Here is a 19,986-nt window from a genome sequence, read left to right as displayed (position 1 = left end):
TAGTTCCTATAATGTAATAGTGAGAGCACACACTGTTTCCCATCAGAGCTCAGCCCTCTGCTCTGTCACATGGTCACTGTTGGTTTTCACTCAGGATAGAGGACGGGGCAAACTAAAGTGGACGCAGAGGAAGAAAACACCGAGCATCACCTGTCCAGACACAATACCTCACGAGAGCATCCTTTTCTTTGGCCCGGAGACTTTTATCAGTGTTTGTGTTGTGTAGTGGCGCTATGAAGTGAAACTCCGCCATATTCAGCCCACCACGCCCGGAGCACAGCTACTAGGGTTGAAGACTCGCTTCTGCTTGTCTGTCCTCTGAACTTGTACAAACTTATTTCCTCTTCACAGGACAGGAACAAGGTAATACTAACAGCCTTGACACTAACGACTTCCTTAAATTTACATTTTGTTAAAGCTTGTTTTCGGCTCAGGGATAAACTATGTTGGCGAGCGCAGAGGGAATTCAGTTGGGGTTAATGAGAACATATTGACTTTATGATACTCTGGGATTTTTTTTATTCGTGTGTAAACAACATTATGAATGTGTGTGTGTACCGTGGAAGGTGGAGTGCTATCCAGGAGTAATGACTCTGAGCTCCGTGGGGGCTTGCTGCCTCAGCCCAGAGGCCAAAGAAGCTCGGAGGATCAACGATGAGATTGAGAGGCAGCTTCGCCGGGACAAGAAGGACTCACTGCGGGAGTACAAGCTCCTGCTGCTCGGTAAGGGACCAAAATACAGGCTGTCTGTAATATTTATATGAAAGGATAAACAGTAAAGTGGTCTTAGAAGTATTATCATCTTACTTAACCCTTTCATACCTGAGCAAATTGGCTTGATTTCTTTAAAAAACATAGGTGAGCAACTTAACTAGAAATGACCCAAAAATAAATAAATAAAATAAAATTAACAGTAAGAAGTTACAAGAATATTACCTGGAAAAAAGGCCAAAAAAAAGGAAAAATACATACTCCAAAAATTAGACATTTTCCCCTGTTTTTTAATAATAATTTTCAAAGAATTATCAGTCTTTCTCGATTTTTTAAAAAAAATAATTTTCAGGTCATTTTCAGGTCCTCTTTTACCAGTTTCTTGCTCATTCTCATTTTATTTTCCATGTTTTTGAAAAAATAAAATCAAATTGATTTGCTCAGGTTTCAAAAGTTTAAGTTAAGGGTTAAGTTGAAAAAAAAAGCAGTATTCATTCAAATGTGCACTTAAATCATAGATGTATTAATGAAATATAAAGTATCAAAACTAAGTGAAGTGAACACTTTCAGTGTTATTGTATTTTGTGTATCATTGTATTATTATTATTACTGATGCATTAACATGTAAGGAAGATGTTGATGTTGCAGGTTGAGTAGATTTAATTTTATGTGTTTTCAATATATTGTTGGGTAGTTTGATTTACAACAATGCATTATTTTATGATGATCGTTATCATTTTGTATGTTAAATCCTAATCTATAAAGAAATCACTTACTATAGCTGTTAAATAACGTCATGTAGTAGAACATGGAAATACTTGAGTAAAGTACAAGTACCTCAAAACTGTACAAACTGGAGTAAATATTACTCTCCAACATTGTCTAGCAGCATAAAGATGGTAAGATTAGCTCCATCATGACAACAAAATATTGCTTACACATTAATCCACAAGTAATATTCCAATAATATATTGTATATATGATACATAGAATATACTGAATGATGCTGTGAATCACCAGAGGATCTATGATACAATTATTATCATGATACTCAAGTCAGGATATGATATTATTGCGATTTTAAATATTGCAATATAGTGAGTATTGTGATAAAATATATTGGGATTTATAACCTTTTCTGAACTGCATATTATGTCCCTGAAGGAAAACTATCTAATAAGATAAAGTTTTCAGTCTGTTCATCACCTCAGACATTTTTGCAACAGCAGCAGAATATATCTAGTGGACCATATTAATAATTTATATAATAAAATATCTATACTTGGCACTGCCACTGTGTGAAAAATATTGCAATACTATGCTGTATCGAAATTTTTCTCCCACCCCTAATTTTGCAGAACTTATAGTTTTTATACTGTAATTGTATTTTGGCTTCTAATACTTTTAAATGCAGGACTTTTTCTTGTGTTCTTGTGTTTTTTCCTGTGTTTTAATATTGTGGTTTTGCTATTTTTCTAAGTTAAAAGATCTCACTAATTCTTCCACCACAATGATATAAATTATTTAAAGCTCCTCACCAAAAAAAAAAAGAAATAAATAAACATACAAATCCTTTACTTAATTGGCCTTGAAAGCACTTGAGTGCATAATGATGTGTTTGTGGTTCACTACGAACAGTTAATGTGTACTGTGAAATGATGCAGCTGTGTCTGGTCACAGTACAGGCCACCACAGAAATCTCTACAGTGATAGCACAGTGGGTCGAAAAACATTATTATCATTGTAACCAGTAGTGTAAGGAGGATTCAGATCCATTAATGTGACTCACCACAATGTATTATCAGCTAAGTGTATTTTAAACAATAGAAAGTAAAGGTACTCATGCAGTAAAATGTTCCATGTGAGAGTTATTGATTATATGATTGGCTTGTTTTTATTGATGCATTAATGTGTGAGATGCATTTTGATCTTGTAGCTGGTTTAGGTGGAGCACATTTGAAGTAGCTAATTAGTGTTTGATAGTTTTGTCTGTAACAATTCATAATTTTTATAAACAGATAATATACGTAGTTAGTAGGTATAACCTTCATCTGTAAATTAACTAGTAACTACAGCTGTCAGGTGAATATAGTGGAGTAAAAGTACAATGTTTTCTCTGCAAAGTAATGTTGTAGAAATTTAAAATAGCAGAAAATATACCCCAAAACTGTACTCAGTTACAGCAAATGAGTCGCCGTCTCTGATTATAGACACACATCAGTCCCAACTGGCAGATAAATGAATGATAGCTATATCACTTTAAAATGCTGGCCACATTTTATTTGTGTTACTTGACAAAGGATGAGTCAGCAATGTTGTGAGTAAGTATAAGGTGTAGTATGGTCACACAGGTTCTGTTATTCTGCTTTCAAAAATGATTGACTCACACTAACTGTGAAACCACCCTTTTAGGTTCAAAAGTCAGACGTGTCGTTTCAGTGCTTTCCAAACGATGACCACATACTTTGAACAAGTCTTCAGTTTCAAACTGTGCAGCATGTTAGATTTAAATCAATCAGAATAATCCTATTTTTGAAAATCTCTTGTAAAATGAAAAAAGTAACACGCTGATCTCTTCACTCTGTCGACAAAGCTCTCTAACTGTTGCCAATAAATGCTTTCATTTCAGCTTCATCAGCCACAGGGGGGAAATGCTGCAACTTCTCCTAGTTCAGCTTTTTACAGGCAGTCACTGCTGAGATGACAAAATACTATTTGTAAAACTTGACTCAAAGTATAAACATGAGATCCTCAGGGCCTGAGAATAAGATAAAACCCAGACTAAGGTAATTCATGTACAGTATGTCCAGGATTACACAACAGTAATGTGCGGAAGTACTTCACACACAACACAGGCTGGTGATAGTCTGTATTTTTACATTGTAAACAAATCCCATGAAGAGATCAAAGCTAACCATTAACTGATCCCACTCTCCCTCTGTCGAAAGAGCGTGATGTAGCTAATTTCTCTGTGCCATAGACTGCTTCATTATTCTGGCACAGAGTCTACAGGCACACTAGCAGCTCTGTGGGGCTGTACTTTGGCACAGTGGTGCTTTGAGTTAAATGCTAACATCAGCATGCTAACACGCTCACAATGACAATGCTAAAAGGCTGATGTTTAGCAGGGGAAATGTTTACCATGGTTCCCATTTTAGTTTACACTTCTGTCATGGAGGAAAAGAGATCACCAAAATTAAGAACAGAGAAATGGACTGACACATCGTTGTGTTTGGTTTTTTAATGGGATTGACAATTTAATAAATACAGAATAATTCCAGCCGTTTCTTTTACAGGGTAAAGGACCCAGACCCTACTTTCCCATGCATTATTGTCTAAGTGACTAATGGGAACAACGATTTTTAGTATTAAGCTAAACAGGCTGCAATGTAACCACTCGGGGCATGTTCGCATCGTCAGTTTTTGTCAAGTAAAAGTGCTTGTTTTTCCTCTGACATGCTCTGATTATTATTCTAAGTGTCTGACAACTTATGGACACAGAGATAGAACTTTTTGCAAAAGAGTAACATCCTTTTAGTTTAACCAAAAACAGCCTCAAAATTACCATCGGCATACACACCAAACTCAATTTAATTTAACTGTAATTTTATCGTTATGAAACAGACTTCATTCAAAATCAACAGCAAGATATGTCATTTAGATGTGAAATTATGCTGGTTCTATGCACAATAAAATTACTGTTGATTTAAATAGAGTCTGGTGAGTTTAGTGAGAGGGATTTTGGGTATCTGGCTAAACAAAAAGGATCTTACTCTTCAAAAGAAAGTTCTGTCTCTGTAGGGATCCTTTCAATAAGTTGACAGACACTTACAGAAACAATCTGAGCCTGTCAGTGGCAAAAACAAACTTTTAGTGGACGTAGATTGACAAAGCAGAAATGCCTCAAATGTTAATATTGCAATCTACATCACCTCCAACATCTGCAGCGGTCTTGCTTAATGCTGGACTGATTTCAAAAACCGTTGTTCCCATAAGCCACATAGACACAATAACATGGGAAAATAGAGTCCTGGCTGAAAATTTACTAAACCTACTTTTTAAGTTGATACGTGTGTGTACAGTAATGCTATGTATCTGTTGGTGAATAGGAACTGGTGAAAGTGGGAAGAGCACTTTCATCAAGCAGATGAGGATCATCCACGGCCGTGGATACTCTGATGAGGACAAGAGAGGCTTCACCAGGCTGGTCTACCAGAACATCTTCACAGCCATGCAGGCCATGATTCAAGCCATGAGCACATTACACATCCCCTACAAGTATGAACACAACAAGGTAAACCAGTCTGCTGCTTCTTTGTCCTTTCTTCCCTGTTTCTCACAGACAGATTGATAAAAAGAGGTTTTACGACACACTGTCCCACAGAAAGTGTGTGTGTGGTTTACTGTCTGAGACACTGTCAGAGCCTGCAGTGTGTGTTAGGGTGAAGTACTTCTGGTAATTTGCAACGGTGTTTAGTTTTGCAATCCTGCTGCCAGAGAGTTGTGTCGTTTTACGGAGCTGGCTGTCGTTTGGAAAGTACGCATGATGTTACACTCCAGGCATGTAAAGACAGGTACTCCTGAGCCTAATACAAGTAAGAGAAAAAGAGGAAGGGAGACAGAGACTTCCCCATTCATCATACAGGAATCTGTCCCTGTCACACTAACGGCAGGAGCTTATTAATCACGCAAATTTGCTGGTTCACACAAATATGGTACATTAGTTAAAATTCCAGGTAAGGACGAGAGGAGTCCGCTTCCTGTGTCCTGTGACAAGGGTAAGAGGAGGGGGGTCATGTAGCTGCGGTGGACCTTTGTCAGCATTAACCAAGTCTGAGTCAACACATGGGTTACAAAATGTGTCTTTGTCAGTTTTTGAGTGAGGGTGACAGTCTGTGCAGGCTCACAGGATGACACTGTTTGGCACTGAGCATGCAAATATTAGTAGTGAAGTGCAGAGGCTGCAGGTCAGAGAGGTTAAGAAACCAAGTAACCATTCACTGGCTAAACTGCCCACTGAAACACTACAGGGCTTTTAATTTGAAATGGAAACGGGAAGTGTTGGGTTTGTATTAACAGCATAATACAGTAACAAATATGTAACAGGGCAAATGGTAGTTCAGTCTTTTAAAGGCCTGGTACCTTTTGCAATTTACAGTATGTGCTGTGCGAGAATGGAAAGCTTGACAGGCTAAGCAACAGTAACTTGGGAATAGCTTCTCTGCATATGTGTTATACAGTGGTGCCATATGCAGATGGAAAGCAGGCACAGATCTCTATGATCTGCGCTGTTTACGGGTGTTCCAAGCCCTAGTAATAGTAAAATGTAGGGGGAGCAAGTAAAAAAAAAAGTCCCTGAGAAACAGGAGCAGATGTGTGGATCAAAAAACTCGGTCCTAAGTTTGGAGGGGGGAAGTCAAATAAAGTCACACATTAACATTAAAGCGTTGTGGTAAACATGCCTCCAGTTGGATGCAATTACAATGTGCTGTTACAACTTCTCCGTGTTTTTAACCCTAACCCTAGTTTTTAACGGCATTTCATCTGACCAGTGGAAACGCTTGACTCGATAGGTAAAAAGTAGTTGCTACAGTTAGCTAAAGTTATCTAGTAACATAGTGGTGTATCCATGTAAGAATGAAAGACCTTCCAGTTGTGGAGCCAAACATGGAAAAACTATTTATAGTTCACTAGACTCTTGTGTGTTTTCATCGGCTCGCCGTGTTGGATTGTGTCCATACTGGGCAGATTGGTCAAGTTGTGGGAAAGATCACTTTGCTTTGTTTTGTATGGATCACATCCCCCCTTACCTTACTCCTCTTCATCCCCTATGGGACATAAGGATATCGATCCTTGGCAGCGTGTTGCGCCTCTCCCCATGACAAGTTCATCTTTTCCAACTCCAGTGTCACAGTTATGCGCCAGGTGGTTTTGGGCCATCCAGGTTTTCTTTTGTAACGGTGTCCATCTGAAGGCGATTCGTGATCCGGCCCTTCTCCACTCTTAGCATGTTGCATAGTTGAAGGCTGGAGATTTTGTTTGGCCCGGTGAATCACATCCAACTTGAGTTTAAATTTTCTGACAATACCTGCTGCCTGCAGGTTCATCCAACCCTTTTATGTTGTCATTTCCTCTATATCCAATTCACGCACCATATAGATTTATCTCTTCCCGCCCGCCATCTGAATTTTGCAGGTCTTAATGGTCAAGTCATTGCAAACAAGCTATTGGACTGAATATATGTTAGAGGAAAGAGTGAGCTTTAAGTAAATTGCTATTTTTTTTTTTTTGGATTGATCTCAGGAGGTAAGGGTATGGAGAGGAAAGAGGTAAATAAAGAGGTAAATAAAGAAGTAAAAAAAAAAAATAGGTTGGCACAGCAGCTTCTAAGGATCCCTTTAAATTTGTCCCATCATTTCTCCAAAGAGAAGAATGGGAGCATGAAAGTGCCGAAGCAAGAGCCATGAAATCAGTTTTAAAAGATGCACAAAAAGGGAACGGCATTTAAGGGTATGGCTTCCCCCAGAAATGTGAAGAAAAGTAACTAAAAATAAACTTCTCAAGTTGTTTTGAACACTCATATAATCTCTGGTATCAGTTCCAGCCAAATTACTTCCTTCTACTTCTATGTTGTGTGTGAAGATATGTCAGCAAACAGCTCTCCAGATAGTATAAATTAAATTAGAGTTAACAGTGGTGTAATAAACTGGTTAAACCCATTTACAATATGTAGAGAATGATGTATTTTATAACTTTGGAATTTACCACAGTATGGCAGCTCATAGACATCTGTATCATGGCAGGGTCACTATCTCCCCTTTATTACTGAAGTACTGGAAGAACCAGAATCAAACACAGGTGCTAACCAACAAAATGACAATTGCCAAAGTCCCATGCAGCAGCAACTGAGAGTAAACAGACTCAGAGTAATTGCTCAGCCATAAATGACCATAAAAGTACTCTAAACAGCTTGTGCAAATTTTTACAAGTGTTTTCTGGCTGAACGATTGCACTGTGGGTGAACAAGTGGTATGCAGCCAAGGAAATATTTATTATTAATCAGACATAAATCAGGGCAGGACGGGTAGAACAGAGAGATCAGTAATTCCAAGAAGACACAGGACATCGCTTTACAAACCCAGAACAAGTGCGTTGTCCTGCATTGTTCTTAGCTTGTGGTGTAATTATTTTACATTAAGTGTACATTTTAGCCAGTAAAATATTACTCTAGAGCTGCAGCTAATGATTATTTTCACAATTGAGTAATTTACCAATTATTATAATATTTGTTTGTTCTATAAACATCAAATAACTGTGAAAACAGGGCACCCCGATTGCTCACTAGGTAGAGCTATGGCAGCAGCCCAGGTACAAGTCTAGTCTAGCCTATGTGCCCTGTGCTGTATGTCATCCCTGTCTCTGCCCTGCCTTTCCTTTCTCTCCCTAACTGTCATGAATAACACAAAAATGCTAAAAGAGGTCTGTGTGTGTGAAAACTACTCATCACAGTTTCTTCATTCCCAAGGTAATCCATTTTTTGTCCAGTTAACCATTCAAAACCTTTAGAAATTCAGTTTACTGTAATGATAGGAGAAGGGAGCAGCAGCAAACTCTCACATGTAGAAGCTAGAACCATCAAATAATTGTTATTTATGTGTTGAAAAAAATGATTTGTTAATTTGTTCGCTACAGCCCGAGTCTACAATAAGTTACCTAGTGATGATCGTAATGTTATTTTGCTGATAAATCGACATACAGTTAAGTTACATAACATAATTCCTAACTGGGGACTGTTAAAAACATGCTGAAGAAAACCCAATACACAGTTAACTTTAAATTAGACAAATAATATTGCATCTTTGGAGAAACTTAGAGACACTTTCCCAGTGCTTTAGGGTGCAGTGTGTATTGCCTATCCATATATTCCAAACTAATAGGGAGCAGCAATTCACCTGTAAGGCAATTACTAAATAACAGCAGGGCAAGAATAAACAAAATTCCACCAAGCTGCAAAACTCTGAGCCAGACAAAATAGCCCTGCTATCTTGTAATCTTCACGTGTAGCATCGGCGTGTAGTTTATGTTATAGATGGCAAATTTTTGGTTTCGGACCCTGGACTATCTAGCTCTGGACATATTTTGGATTGAGGTGATTTGAGATCAGTGACTTGAATGAGCAATGAACCAGTGTTGTAGATCTGAAACATCGGATTGTCTGAACTGGGAGAAACGGACCTTGACGAAACATGGCTGGTGAGCTTGTTGACTAACTTGGCCCGATTGGCATGGCTTGGCTGCACCCAGCCCTCAGCCGTGTTGACACAGGTAGCAATTGGGAACTTTTTTTATACTTTGTGCAAACACTGTTTGGCTGATCACGTACACATGGCACTGAGTAAACAAGCAGGTATCTCAACAAAAACTGGACACTATAGTGATTCACTATTCCCCCTCGAGATACAGCTGACATTTCAAGTACAGGACAGGCCAGGGCCAGGCCCCCAGGTACGGAGATCAGCCTTGCTTCCAGTTTTTCCGAGTGGCCATTTGTGGTATTGCAGCAAAAAAAGATGTTTGTAAAACTGTTGACAGGACAGGGTCCGCTGGTTACCATGGTCATTTCAGTAGATATCTCTGCAATACAATACATGGATCAGGGTTCCCATGGTCATGGAAAACCTGGAAAAGTCATGGAATTTCACAATCATATTTTCCAGGCTCGGAAAAGTCATAGAATTAGTCAAAATCAATAAAAGAAAATTGGAAAAATTATGAAATTTTGTTGTGTGTAATGAAATTGTTACAGTAATTTTCTGTAGATGGGGAGGGGGGGGTGGGGTGGGGGTCAGAAAACCAGTCAGTATCTGGTGTGACCACCATTTGCCTCACGCAGTGCAATTTCAATCTCCTTCGCATAGAGTTGATCAGGTTGTTGATTGTGGCCTGTGGAATGCTGGTCCACTCCTCTTCAATGGCTGCACGAAGTTGCTGGATATTGGCAGGAACTGGAACATGCTGTCGTATACGCCGATCCAGAGCATCCCAAACATGCTCAATGGGTGACATGTCCGGTGAGTATGCTGGCCATGCAAGAACTGGGATGTTTTCAGCTTCCAGGAATTGTGTACAGATCCTTGCAACATGGGGCCGTGCATTATCATGCTGCAACATGAGGTGATGGTCGTGGATGAATGGCACAACAATGGGCCTCAGGATCTCGTCACGATATCTCTGTGCATTCAAAATGCCATCAATAAAATGCACCTGTGTTTGTTGTCCATAACATACGCCTGCCCATACCATAACCCCACCGCCACCATGGGCCACTCGATCCACAGCGTTGACATCAGCAAACCGCCCCCCCACACGACGCCTCACTTGCTGTCTGCCATCTGCCCTGAACAGTGAAAACTGGGATTCATCCATGAAGAGAACACCTCTCCAACGTGCCAGATGCCATCGAATGTGAGCATTTGCCCACTCAAGTTGGTTACGACAACGAACTGCAGTCAGGTCGAGACCCCGATGAGGACGACGAGCATGCAGATGAGCTTCCCTGAGACGGTTTCTGACAGTTTGTGCAGAAATTCTTTGGTTATGCAAACCGATTGTTGCAGCAGCTGTCCGGGTGGCTGGTCTCAGACGATCTTGGAGGTGAACATGCTGGATGTGGAGGTCCTGGGCTGGTGTGGTTACACGTGGTCTGTGGTTGTGAGGCCGGTTGGATGTACTGCCAAACTGTCTGAAACGCCTTTGGAGACGGCTTATGGTAGAGAAATGAACATTCAATTCACAGGCAACAGCTCTGGTGGACATTCCTGCAATCAGCATGCCAATTGCACGCTCCCTCAAAACTTGCGACATCTGTGGCATTGTGCGGTGTGATAAAACTGCACATTTCAGAGTGGCCTTTTATTGTGGCCAGCCTAAGGCACACCTGTGCAATATTCATGCTGTCTAATCAGCATCTTGATATGCCACACCTGTGAGGTGGGATGGATTATCTCGGCAAAGGAGAAGTGCTCACTAACACAGATTTAGACAGATTTGTGAACAATATTTGTGAGGAAATGGTCTTTAGTGTGGATAGAAAATGTTTAAGATCTTTGAGTTCAGCTCATGAAAAATGGGGGCAAAAACAAAAGTGGTGCGTTTATATTTTTGTTCAGTGTAGATATTTTAAACTTAAGTTCTGGACATATCTTACACATTGCACCATAAAGCTTTATATGCATTTTATCTTTCATAACACTACAGTAACAATGCACAAGAACACAAACATGACATCATCTTCATCGTAAATCCCCCTGTATGTGTGTTGGGTTATGTTATTCATTTCAGTGTGTCACCCATTTGTTGTTCAGGCAAATGCCAATCTTGTCCGTGAGGTTGATGTGGAGAAGGTCACAACATTAACCAGCCCTTTCGCGGATGCCATCAAGAGCCTGTGGAGTGACCCGGGGATTCAGGAATGCTACAGTCGTAAGAGGGAATACCAGCTCTCAGACTCAGCCAAATAGTGAGTGTAAACAGAAACTAATAACTGCTCAGACACTGCCAAACACTTTCCATTGTTTCATCTGCTAGTTGTCTATTTAATGCACTCAGAGGGCTCTGTGATTATTCCATTTTAGGTTGTTGACAAAAGGCTTAAAAGCAGTGAAATACTATTTAAATTCTGGCTTATAGTGAAGTGGCAGACACAGAGACATCCATGATGTGAATATTTTAAGTCTCCTCTGTCCTTTACCTGCCTAACTCTGGGTTGTCCTCCTGTGTTAACAGCTATCTGAATGACATGGAGCGAATTTCTGATGCTGCTTATCTGCCAACCCAGCAGGATGTCCTGAGGGTGAGGGTGCCCACAACAGGTATTATAGAGTACCCCTTTGACCTGCAGAACGTGGTGTTCAGGTGAGTGTTTATGTCGGAGTGGTTTTGTTGTAGCTAAGGTCATAGTGGAGGTCACAGTGAATAAGAATAATATCTAATATATAGTTTTGTAATGTGAAATTGATATACTGTTTATCATTATAAGTTTTCTGGAAATTTAGTAGATAATGTGTTGACTGGTGAAAAATGTTTCTTCAGCGGCACTATGAGGCTGACATTTCTGGGTGTTTTTTGGTAAAATGTCTCAACAACTATTGGATGGATTGCAATGAAATTTGGTTAACACATTTCACACATGACACATTTACACACTGAGGATAAATTGTAAAACCTTTGGCAGCTTTTAAGTACAGTGTGTAGGAATTAGAGGCATCTACTGGCAGAATAATAAATATGTTTATGAAGTATCTGACCTGTACGCCATTGGCACTGAACATGGACTCATGAGACCCAGTGGCCTTGAAGACTCCCTGGCTGTATCGCTTCTCCTGTGAGTAGGGAAAGCCCAGTCCAGCCCTTGATGATCACGGGAACAGTGAATCAGTACATGGGAAAGTGGAAGATGATGATGGTCTGCCTCAGTGAGTTTGCGTTGTTCCTCAGTAATGTCAGCAGACAGTTTCCCTTCCTCTCATGCCAGTTTGGTCATCTCTGCATAACTGAAATGATCTATATTCATTACTTCTTTGTTGATATCCTCAGCCATAGCAGTGGCTTTAGGGGCCGTACATATGCTGTGTTTTTTGCACCCTCAAATTCGTTGTTTCCAATGAGGAGGTGTGGCAGGTGCGCTCCAACGCCAGTGTGATGCCTGTTTTTCAGGCCGTGATGGCTGCACCCTGAGTTAAACGAGTTCTACTTTTGGAATGCAGCAGCATGTACTGCATGTCATGTGATGAGGAAAAAACAATCACAGATGACAAATATCTTTCCCTCCTTCTATAATATCAGTCTGTGGAAAATATAGAAAATTTGATCATTTTGGTGCAGGGCCGCCAGAGCTTTTCTTCCGTCACACAGACAATATGCCCATACACAAACAGCACCTAGAAGAAGATCAGCTCTGCACTCAGGATTTCAGGTAAATAGGCTACAATACAGTACTTGTTAAAGTTGCTTAGCAACCTCAGAAGCAACCTACTGCCGTATTCTTGAAAGCTGGATCAAAAAAAAGCACAAAAGTAGTGCCTAATGCCTGAGCTTGCATTTTCCAGGGAGTGACGCAGCATGTGTACGGCCCTTTAAACTTAATGTTTACGGTTTGTATCTACATACAGAGTGGGTCCTCTTCCACAGAATGCACCATGTTGTTCTACCGTAGCCCAGAACAGACAAACCAAACACTTGCTCTAGTTAGGGATGTTTGCGTTTTCATATTGGCCACCGTAGTTCTCCTTCACAGCTTGAAGAGAAGTTTCAGTTGGTTGTGATCTGCAGTCTCACAGCTAGATGTCGCTAAATCCTACACACTGGACCTTTAATATTTATAAAACTATGACATTCCCATCAGCCGGGACTGTACTTTGTATTCAGTTCTACTCTCTGTTTGCATACTAATACACTGAGATGGTAAACATTATCCTCATCAGTGTATTTGCATTGTCATGGTGAAACTTAGCATGCTGATGTTAGCATTCAGCTAAAAGCATTACTGTGCTTAAGTGCAGCCTCACTGAGCTGCTGGCATGGCTGTAGACTCTTAGTCTACAGCCTCCTGTGTCCTTTGACAAGACTAAAGAGCACTGTTGTGAAAGTAGAGAGACAAGTCGGAAGCCATTATGTCTTGTTAGTGTTTAATAGTCTTGTTGGAGCACAGCTGGACCTTGTTTAATAATTAATTGTCAGGGGTCCGTGCTGTTGTTTTGCCCATTTATACTGTAGTATTACAAGTTTCATTAGTGATGTCAAATCAGGCCAGCTTTGGAAGTTGTTTTTTTTTTGTAATAATGAAACACTTAAATGTCTCATTTTGAGTCCAGCAGATTATTTGAGGAAGTGAAAGTTTCAATTCCCATATTTTAACCTTGATTCCACAAAAGCAAATACTTACAGTTTCCTGGTGAAAGCACTGTAGCGTTTCAACACATACCAAACAGATTTTAGGTAATGGCAATTACACAGATAAAACTAAGCAGTACATTGATATAATGTTGATACTGTGATATTAGACTAGATTTAATTTATTGTATTGTTAATGTAAATATGCAATGGATGCTCAAATGCTGCAATATAGTTATCTGGTGCAGCTTTGTGAACTTACTACACTGCTCTGGGTTAAACGTCAGGGGTCATCATGTCTACATTACCAATGGTCAAGCTCTCCTCATATTATTTATATTACGGGATTTAATAATCTAATCCATCACCATAACCCAGCACTGAATACAAAGAATCAAACTGGCTGTAAATTAGTAATATACAGATTTTTTTTTTTAATGATGTCTTGAACTTGTGGCTGTAGGATGGTGGATGTGGGCGGCCAGCGTTCAGAGAGGAGGAAGTGGATTCACTGTTTTGAGGAAGTCACTTCCATCATGTTCCTTGTGGCGCTCAGCGAGTACGATCAGGTCCTTGTTGAGTCTGCCAATGAGGTAAGATGCGGGCTGCTGCCTACAAAATAATCTGTTGCAATTATGGGATAATCTGTTCCTGTATATGCTGTCAGTCTGTATAAGGAAATGAAAGGGGCTCACTTTGGGAAGATCAAAAAAATCAGTGGCAGGGACACAAAGGGACATTGTGTCTTTTGTTTAAGGCCAAACCTGTTAGGTGGAGATGATGACCTAGATTTCCTAGAGTCCAGCACCAGTCTCGCTTCTCTCTTCTCTCTTTTTCTCTCTCTCTCTCGCTCTTTCTGGTCACAATGATAGACCTCATCCTCACTCTCCTCTGTGGCAGTTCACACAGTTCACCTGCAGGGGGAGCTCTTTAGTCACTCTGTTCAGCAAAGTGCACTACTCAGAGAGGCTTGTTCACTTGATGAGATTACAGCCAATTGAATTTGCTCACACATACAATCACTGCTGAAGTACTGCTGTCTAACACTATTTCTGGTCCCATGTTTCTGCTCATGCTAAGATGTTTGTGTCATGTGTTCTTCAAAGAATCGCATGGAGGAGAGCCTGGCCTTGTTCCAGACAATCATAAAATACAAGTGGTTCAAAGATTCCTCAGTCATCTTGTTCCTCAACAAGATCGATTTACTGGAGGAGAAAATCATGTATTCGCATTTGGTCGACTACTTCCCTGAGTACGATGGTAAGAGAAAAAAGTTTTATTCCAGAAATGCAGCTGAGCATGATGGTATTTATGTTTTGAACACAACGTCAGAGTACCATAATTAAACATCTCTTGCTGTTTGTTTATTTCTAATAGCTGTGTCTTTAAGTGACTCTACCTAATTTGTAAAAGAAGAATTACAGCAGTCGTCCTTGTACAGATGAAAAGTTGAACTCATAAGCAATAAAACACACCCCTGATGTAATACAAAGTCATTTTGCTGCTACAGCCCACTTTGGTCTGGCATGACTGATATTTTATTGTGACTAACGTTAGCCAACTTTTAATATTACTGTGAAGCTGACTTATTGAGTCGGTACACTGACTTTATATCAGTGACTGTATATAAGATCGACGATCCACTTTCTTCCACTGTGTAAAAATGAAGCCAAAATATCCTGGATACTTCCACTGCTATCCTGTGCTGGTGATGTCATTTGGAGCCAGAGTCTGTGACATAGCAATATCCGCAGTATCAAGTCACCACTGTCCAACCAATCGCAAGCAGTGCTCGGGCACTCCACTGGCACACACAGCTGTCGATCGTGACGCAAAAATCCCCTTTTTATATATCACCATACAACTAGCTATGACCAAATAGGAATACAAACGCTTGATACGTCAGAGTTTAAAGAATTACCTAAAATGACAGAAAACATCATTGGGAAAAATTTATTTGATTTCTTTAGTTTGGCTCATGTCCAATCCGCTAACATGAAGGGGGTGGGATTTATGAGCTATACTGCCACCAGGGGGCAATCAAGATGTGTTGGCTTCATTTTTAGGGAGCTGTCATGTTGTCTATTTTATTATACAGTCTATATCTATTCTCTTCTTTACCTATGCTACTGTTACACTGTTTTGGCATGTCACAGATAAACATTTCAAAAGATTTATCACAAAAGTAAACCAACAACTAAATGCACTAGAAGGTATTGTTTTCTGCTTGTGATCCCATTTTAGTCGCCCACAGTCAGGTCGCCTAATGATGATGTCTTTAAATTGTCCAGGTTTGGACAATTGTGCAAAAAAAAAATACAATAAAACATAACAGCCATCAAACCGACTCTAATCTCTATGCTGGAGTATTACATATCTAACAGTCACTTAAAGGGAAATTTCAGTTTATTTCAACCTGTCTCCTATCATCCTAAATTTGTTTCAAGTGACTAGTGACATAAAAATAATAGTTAGCATGTTAGCCGTTAGCCTAGATACAGCTGGGAAGCATAGTAGCGTCAGACCTGTTAAAACGTAAGTGAACGGTCATACTTCATGTGCAAAGTTAGTCTACTAAACAAGCTTTTTTCCACAAAGACCGCCTCATATCGTTAGGATAAATGTCAGAGAACATATAGAAAACGACATGTGAACATGTTGTCTTACCTTACCGGTGTGCTGCCATGTTTGTTTACCATCTAGCTCTGCTTTCCAAAGCACGGCCAAAATATATCTCGCCAGCTCTAGATAAAGCCCAGCTGGATACTACTCCAGGTGGAGGTGTCTTGTCCTCGGTCACATCCAGATCTTGAAAATAAGGCTGCAACCGGTCCCATTCCTTGCAACAAAGACATTCCTCTTCTGTGGGCACTGGGGCACAGCATTCACAGGTACACCACCAACCTCCAGAGCTACACAGCCTTGCAGCAGCCATTCCTCCTCTCTCGTCCTCTACCTGTCGCGCCTCTCTCTCTCTCTCTCCTCCTCCGTTCTTCAATTTCACGAAGCTCTTTGTCAGTGTATTCTGGCTCAAATAAATAAGGGCGGCCATCAAACTCTGCAAAATCAAATTCCTCCTCCACAAAATCGAACTCTGGCAAAAAGTCAGCCATTATTCTATAAATCTTTCATAAAATAAATGAATGAATATTTCAGGCTACTGTCCGGTTCTGCCTTGCAGCTGCTGCTGCTTGTTCAGGCATGGTATGAGATCGCTGCTTGTTCTCACGATATTTCGGCCGCACTTTGGAAAGCAGAGCTAGATGGTAAACAAACATGGCACCACACCGGTAAAGTAAGACAACACGTTTACATGTTGTTTTCTATATGTTCTCTGACACTTATCCTAACGATATGAGGCGGTCTTTGTGGAAAAAAAAGCTTGTTTAGTGGACTAACTTTGCACATGAAGTATGACCGTTCAATTACTTTTTAACAGGTCTGACGCTACTATGCTCCCCAGCTGTATCTAGGCTAACGGCTAACATGCTAACTATTATTTTTATGTCACTTGTCACTTGAACCAAATTTAGGACGATAGGAGATGGGTTGAAATAAACCGAAGTTTCCCTTTAACATTAACCATCATAAACTACTGGTCATACCCCAGTAACTGTATATAAAGATGGATAATGTGTCTCCACTTCCTCCCGCTGTACAAAATGAAGCCAAAATATCAATGATACAAGTGTTGCCATCATTTGCTGGTGGTCATTTGGAGCTAGAGTCTGTGCAGCAGCAATCTCCGTGGTATTGACTTCCCGCCCATACACCGGTCTGACTAATCACCAGTAGCACTATTATTACAAGTGTGTGGATTGGCACACACAGCTGTTAATTATGACGTCCAACCTTCTTTTCATAGCGTCTAATTAAAACCAAACGTATCAGAAAACAAATACTTGAACATATGTCACCATGATAAGAGCTACCTTAAATGACAGAAACAATCTCTGGGAAAAATGTATTTGACCTGTACGTTGACCTTTCAGTGTGGCACATGTCCCATTCACTAACACGGAGGGGATGGGGTTTATGACTTATACTGCAGCCTGCCACCAGGGGGCGACTAAGATGTTTTGGCTTCATTGTTATAAACAGTCTATGGTAAAACAAGTACAGCTGTTGCAGCATGTACTGAATTGATCAAGGGTGTTTAATTGCTTTTGAATTCAACTTCTCATATGAAAGTTTTGAAGTTTGTGTCGCTTACTCTTTTAAAAGTTACATTGTCTTACCTCAATGTTCTGCATCAGTTTTATATTTCTGCACTAGCCTGTCTTTATTCCTGGGCTTTTATGTAACTACTGAAAATACTACAGTGACTTTAATGTGCTGTTCCTGCCCTCTGTCTCTGCCTCTGTCTCTTCCAGGTCCCCAGAGGAATCTCAAGGCAGTGAAAGAATTCATCTTAGATATGTTTGTCAGTCTCAATCCAAACGAGAAAAAAATCATCTACTCCCACTTCACCTGCGCGACAGACACAGACAACATTCGATTTGTCTTCAGTGCAGTGAAGGACCACATCTTGCATACCAACCTGGAAGTCTACAACTTGGTTTAAAACGGCTGTGTTGCTGCTGTAATTCAATCGGCTTTGTACAGCTGGTAGTCCGGAGAGCTCTGCAGTGATTCAGTTTGCCTCACACTGCTGCTGAACACTATAATCCACAACAGGAAATTGAGAAGCTACAGAGCTTGTCGCCAAATGACTATACTACTGATGTATTTCAAATTTTCCTGTTAGGCTCTTTGAAAATGGATGTCTCCAGCTATAATGAAGTGTGTCCTGACAATTAAAGCGCTGCCTAAGTGAGGAGTCTATTATAGTATGCACTCTGAAATTTATGGAGCTCTTTGTGAGCGAGCAGTAACGGTATAAATGCACGTGGATGGATTGAGAGGGGGAAAAAGTATTTCAGTGGCCTCAAAAGCCTCTGAGGACTTGTAATGTACTAGGTCTCTCCTTCAGGGAATCTGTGGAAGTGAATGTAGACTAACTGCAATGCAGCACCTCACATCACTAACCCAAGTTGCTCATGATTTATTGTTTGTTTTTTTTTAAGTTGAAAACTGTTTCAAATACTCTAAATGCTTAGTTTGAGTCTTGACTTAATGGCAAGTGGAGTAAAAAGTAACACTAACGGACACATTTCATTGGTATTTGTGCTGATATTCTGTATGTGTGTACCTCACTTATTATTTCCACAACCTCATTTCAAGTTTCACAAGACTTTGTTCACTTTGCATTTATCTGTGATGGCATTAGTCTTAAACCACTTTTCGTGAGCACGGCATTAACATGTTTTTTTAATGTAATTTAACACATTTCCAAGGGAATCCTACTGTCACCCTAGTGTGTCCATGCAGTTAAGGGACTATTTGATTAGTTTTCATGTCTAAAATTAATTTGCTTAATAATTTGATCCATTATTTATCTGAATGTAAATATCACACGGTACATTAATGGTACACATTCTTCACCTTTCCCTGCATCAAGGTCGATGTTTAGAGGCTAACTGCTAAAGAGATAACTATTGTGTGTAATAATCTCTGAGGTATTAAAGTAATGCATTCTTGATCTTTTTTTCATATGCTGTTCAAGGGTATTAAATGCATGAATAAAAAGCTAATGAGAGCGTATCCATGGCACTAATGTTTACACGACCCCTTTTCTTTTCGTTAGAAATAATTACAGCCTAGTCTGAACGGTTTAATTTATGGTTCGATTTCACTGTCACTGTGACATCTTAATACAGTCTTAGTGGTTTTAATGTGATTGGATAAATAAACAGACATTTGCTGCTCAGTTTTTCATTCTTTGTCCTTGTTTACATACCAGCTCCAGCACACTGTTGGTTTAGCATTCAAGTGTTTGTCTTCTTGGCTGCTCTGTCGGCTCATCTGGAGCAGGGTTGGGTCCTGAAATCCTCCTCTGTGATACATCCATCTGGCTGGAGGCTGCAGCAGCACTTCTGTTAGGGGTCCATAGTTTTGGTGTTGTACAAAGGGAAATAAAGTGTGGCAAAGATTCTTTATTTTTTAGACACTGAAAATTATGTGGGAGTAATGTGTAAGCAGTGGCGCAGTGGGGAATATACGGGTTATATCCACCTATTTTTCTCAACGTTTACAGCATACCCACCTAGCAGCAAAGAAGCCACTGGAATACCTACCTAACCTACCCATCTCCCTAGTAGCACACTCATCTCATCAACTATCCCTCCACCACTGTGTAGATGCAGGGGTAAACAGATTCTTTATTGGTACCTTCCTGGTTTAATCAATCCAGACCCAAATCAATCACTCAACAATCAAACCAAACATAATCCATTATACACTTAATGCATATTTGTGTCTTCTTTGGGAAAACAAAGCATTATT

At 40.1% G+C, this 19,986-nt stretch overlaps 1 protein-coding gene across 1 annotated transcript; it reads left to right on the top strand.

Moving 5' to 3' along the window:
- The first annotated feature begins 36 nt into the window (after positions 1–36).
- On the top strand, positions 37–19,411 carry LOC125878622 (guanine nucleotide-binding protein G(q) subunit alpha-like). The gene is made up of 8 exons (XM_049559937.1): positions 37–363; positions 567–723; positions 4,821–5,005; positions 11,076–11,230; positions 11,497–11,625; positions 14,066–14,195; positions 14,709–14,862; positions 17,976–19,411. Exons 2-8 carry the CDS (start codon positions 588–590, stop codon positions 18,164–18,166), a joined length of 1,080 nt encoding a protein of 359 aa, XP_049415894.1. The 5' UTR covers positions 37–363; positions 567–587; the 3' UTR covers positions 18,167–19,411.
- Positions 19,412–19,986: the final 575 nt, after the last annotated feature.

This window comes from Epinephelus fuscoguttatus, linkage group LG18 (genome assembly GCF_011397635.1).
Source record: "Epinephelus fuscoguttatus linkage group LG18, E.fuscoguttatus.final_Chr_v1".
NCBI classification, from domain to species: Eukaryota; Metazoa; Chordata; class Actinopteri; order Perciformes; family Serranidae; genus Epinephelus; species Epinephelus fuscoguttatus.
The sequence above is the reverse complement of the archived record's forward strand: the minus strand, read 5'-3'. Positions and strand labels throughout refer to the sequence as shown.

Bases quoted from the DNA above. Each gene is read 5' to 3' on its own strand.
- LOC125878622 (XM_049559937.1), top strand. From the start codon at position 588: ATGACTCTGAGCTCCGTGGGGGCTTGCTGCCTCAGCCCAGAGGCCAAA. The intron at 11,231-11,496 runs GTGAGTGTAAAC...CTGTGTTAACAG, and splicing joins CTCTCAGACTCAGCCAAATA to CTATCTGAATGACATGGAGC. The intron at 14,196-14,708 runs GTAAGATGCGGG...TGTTCTTCAAAG, and splicing joins TTGTTGAGTCTGCCAATGAG to AATCGCATGGAGGAGAGCCT.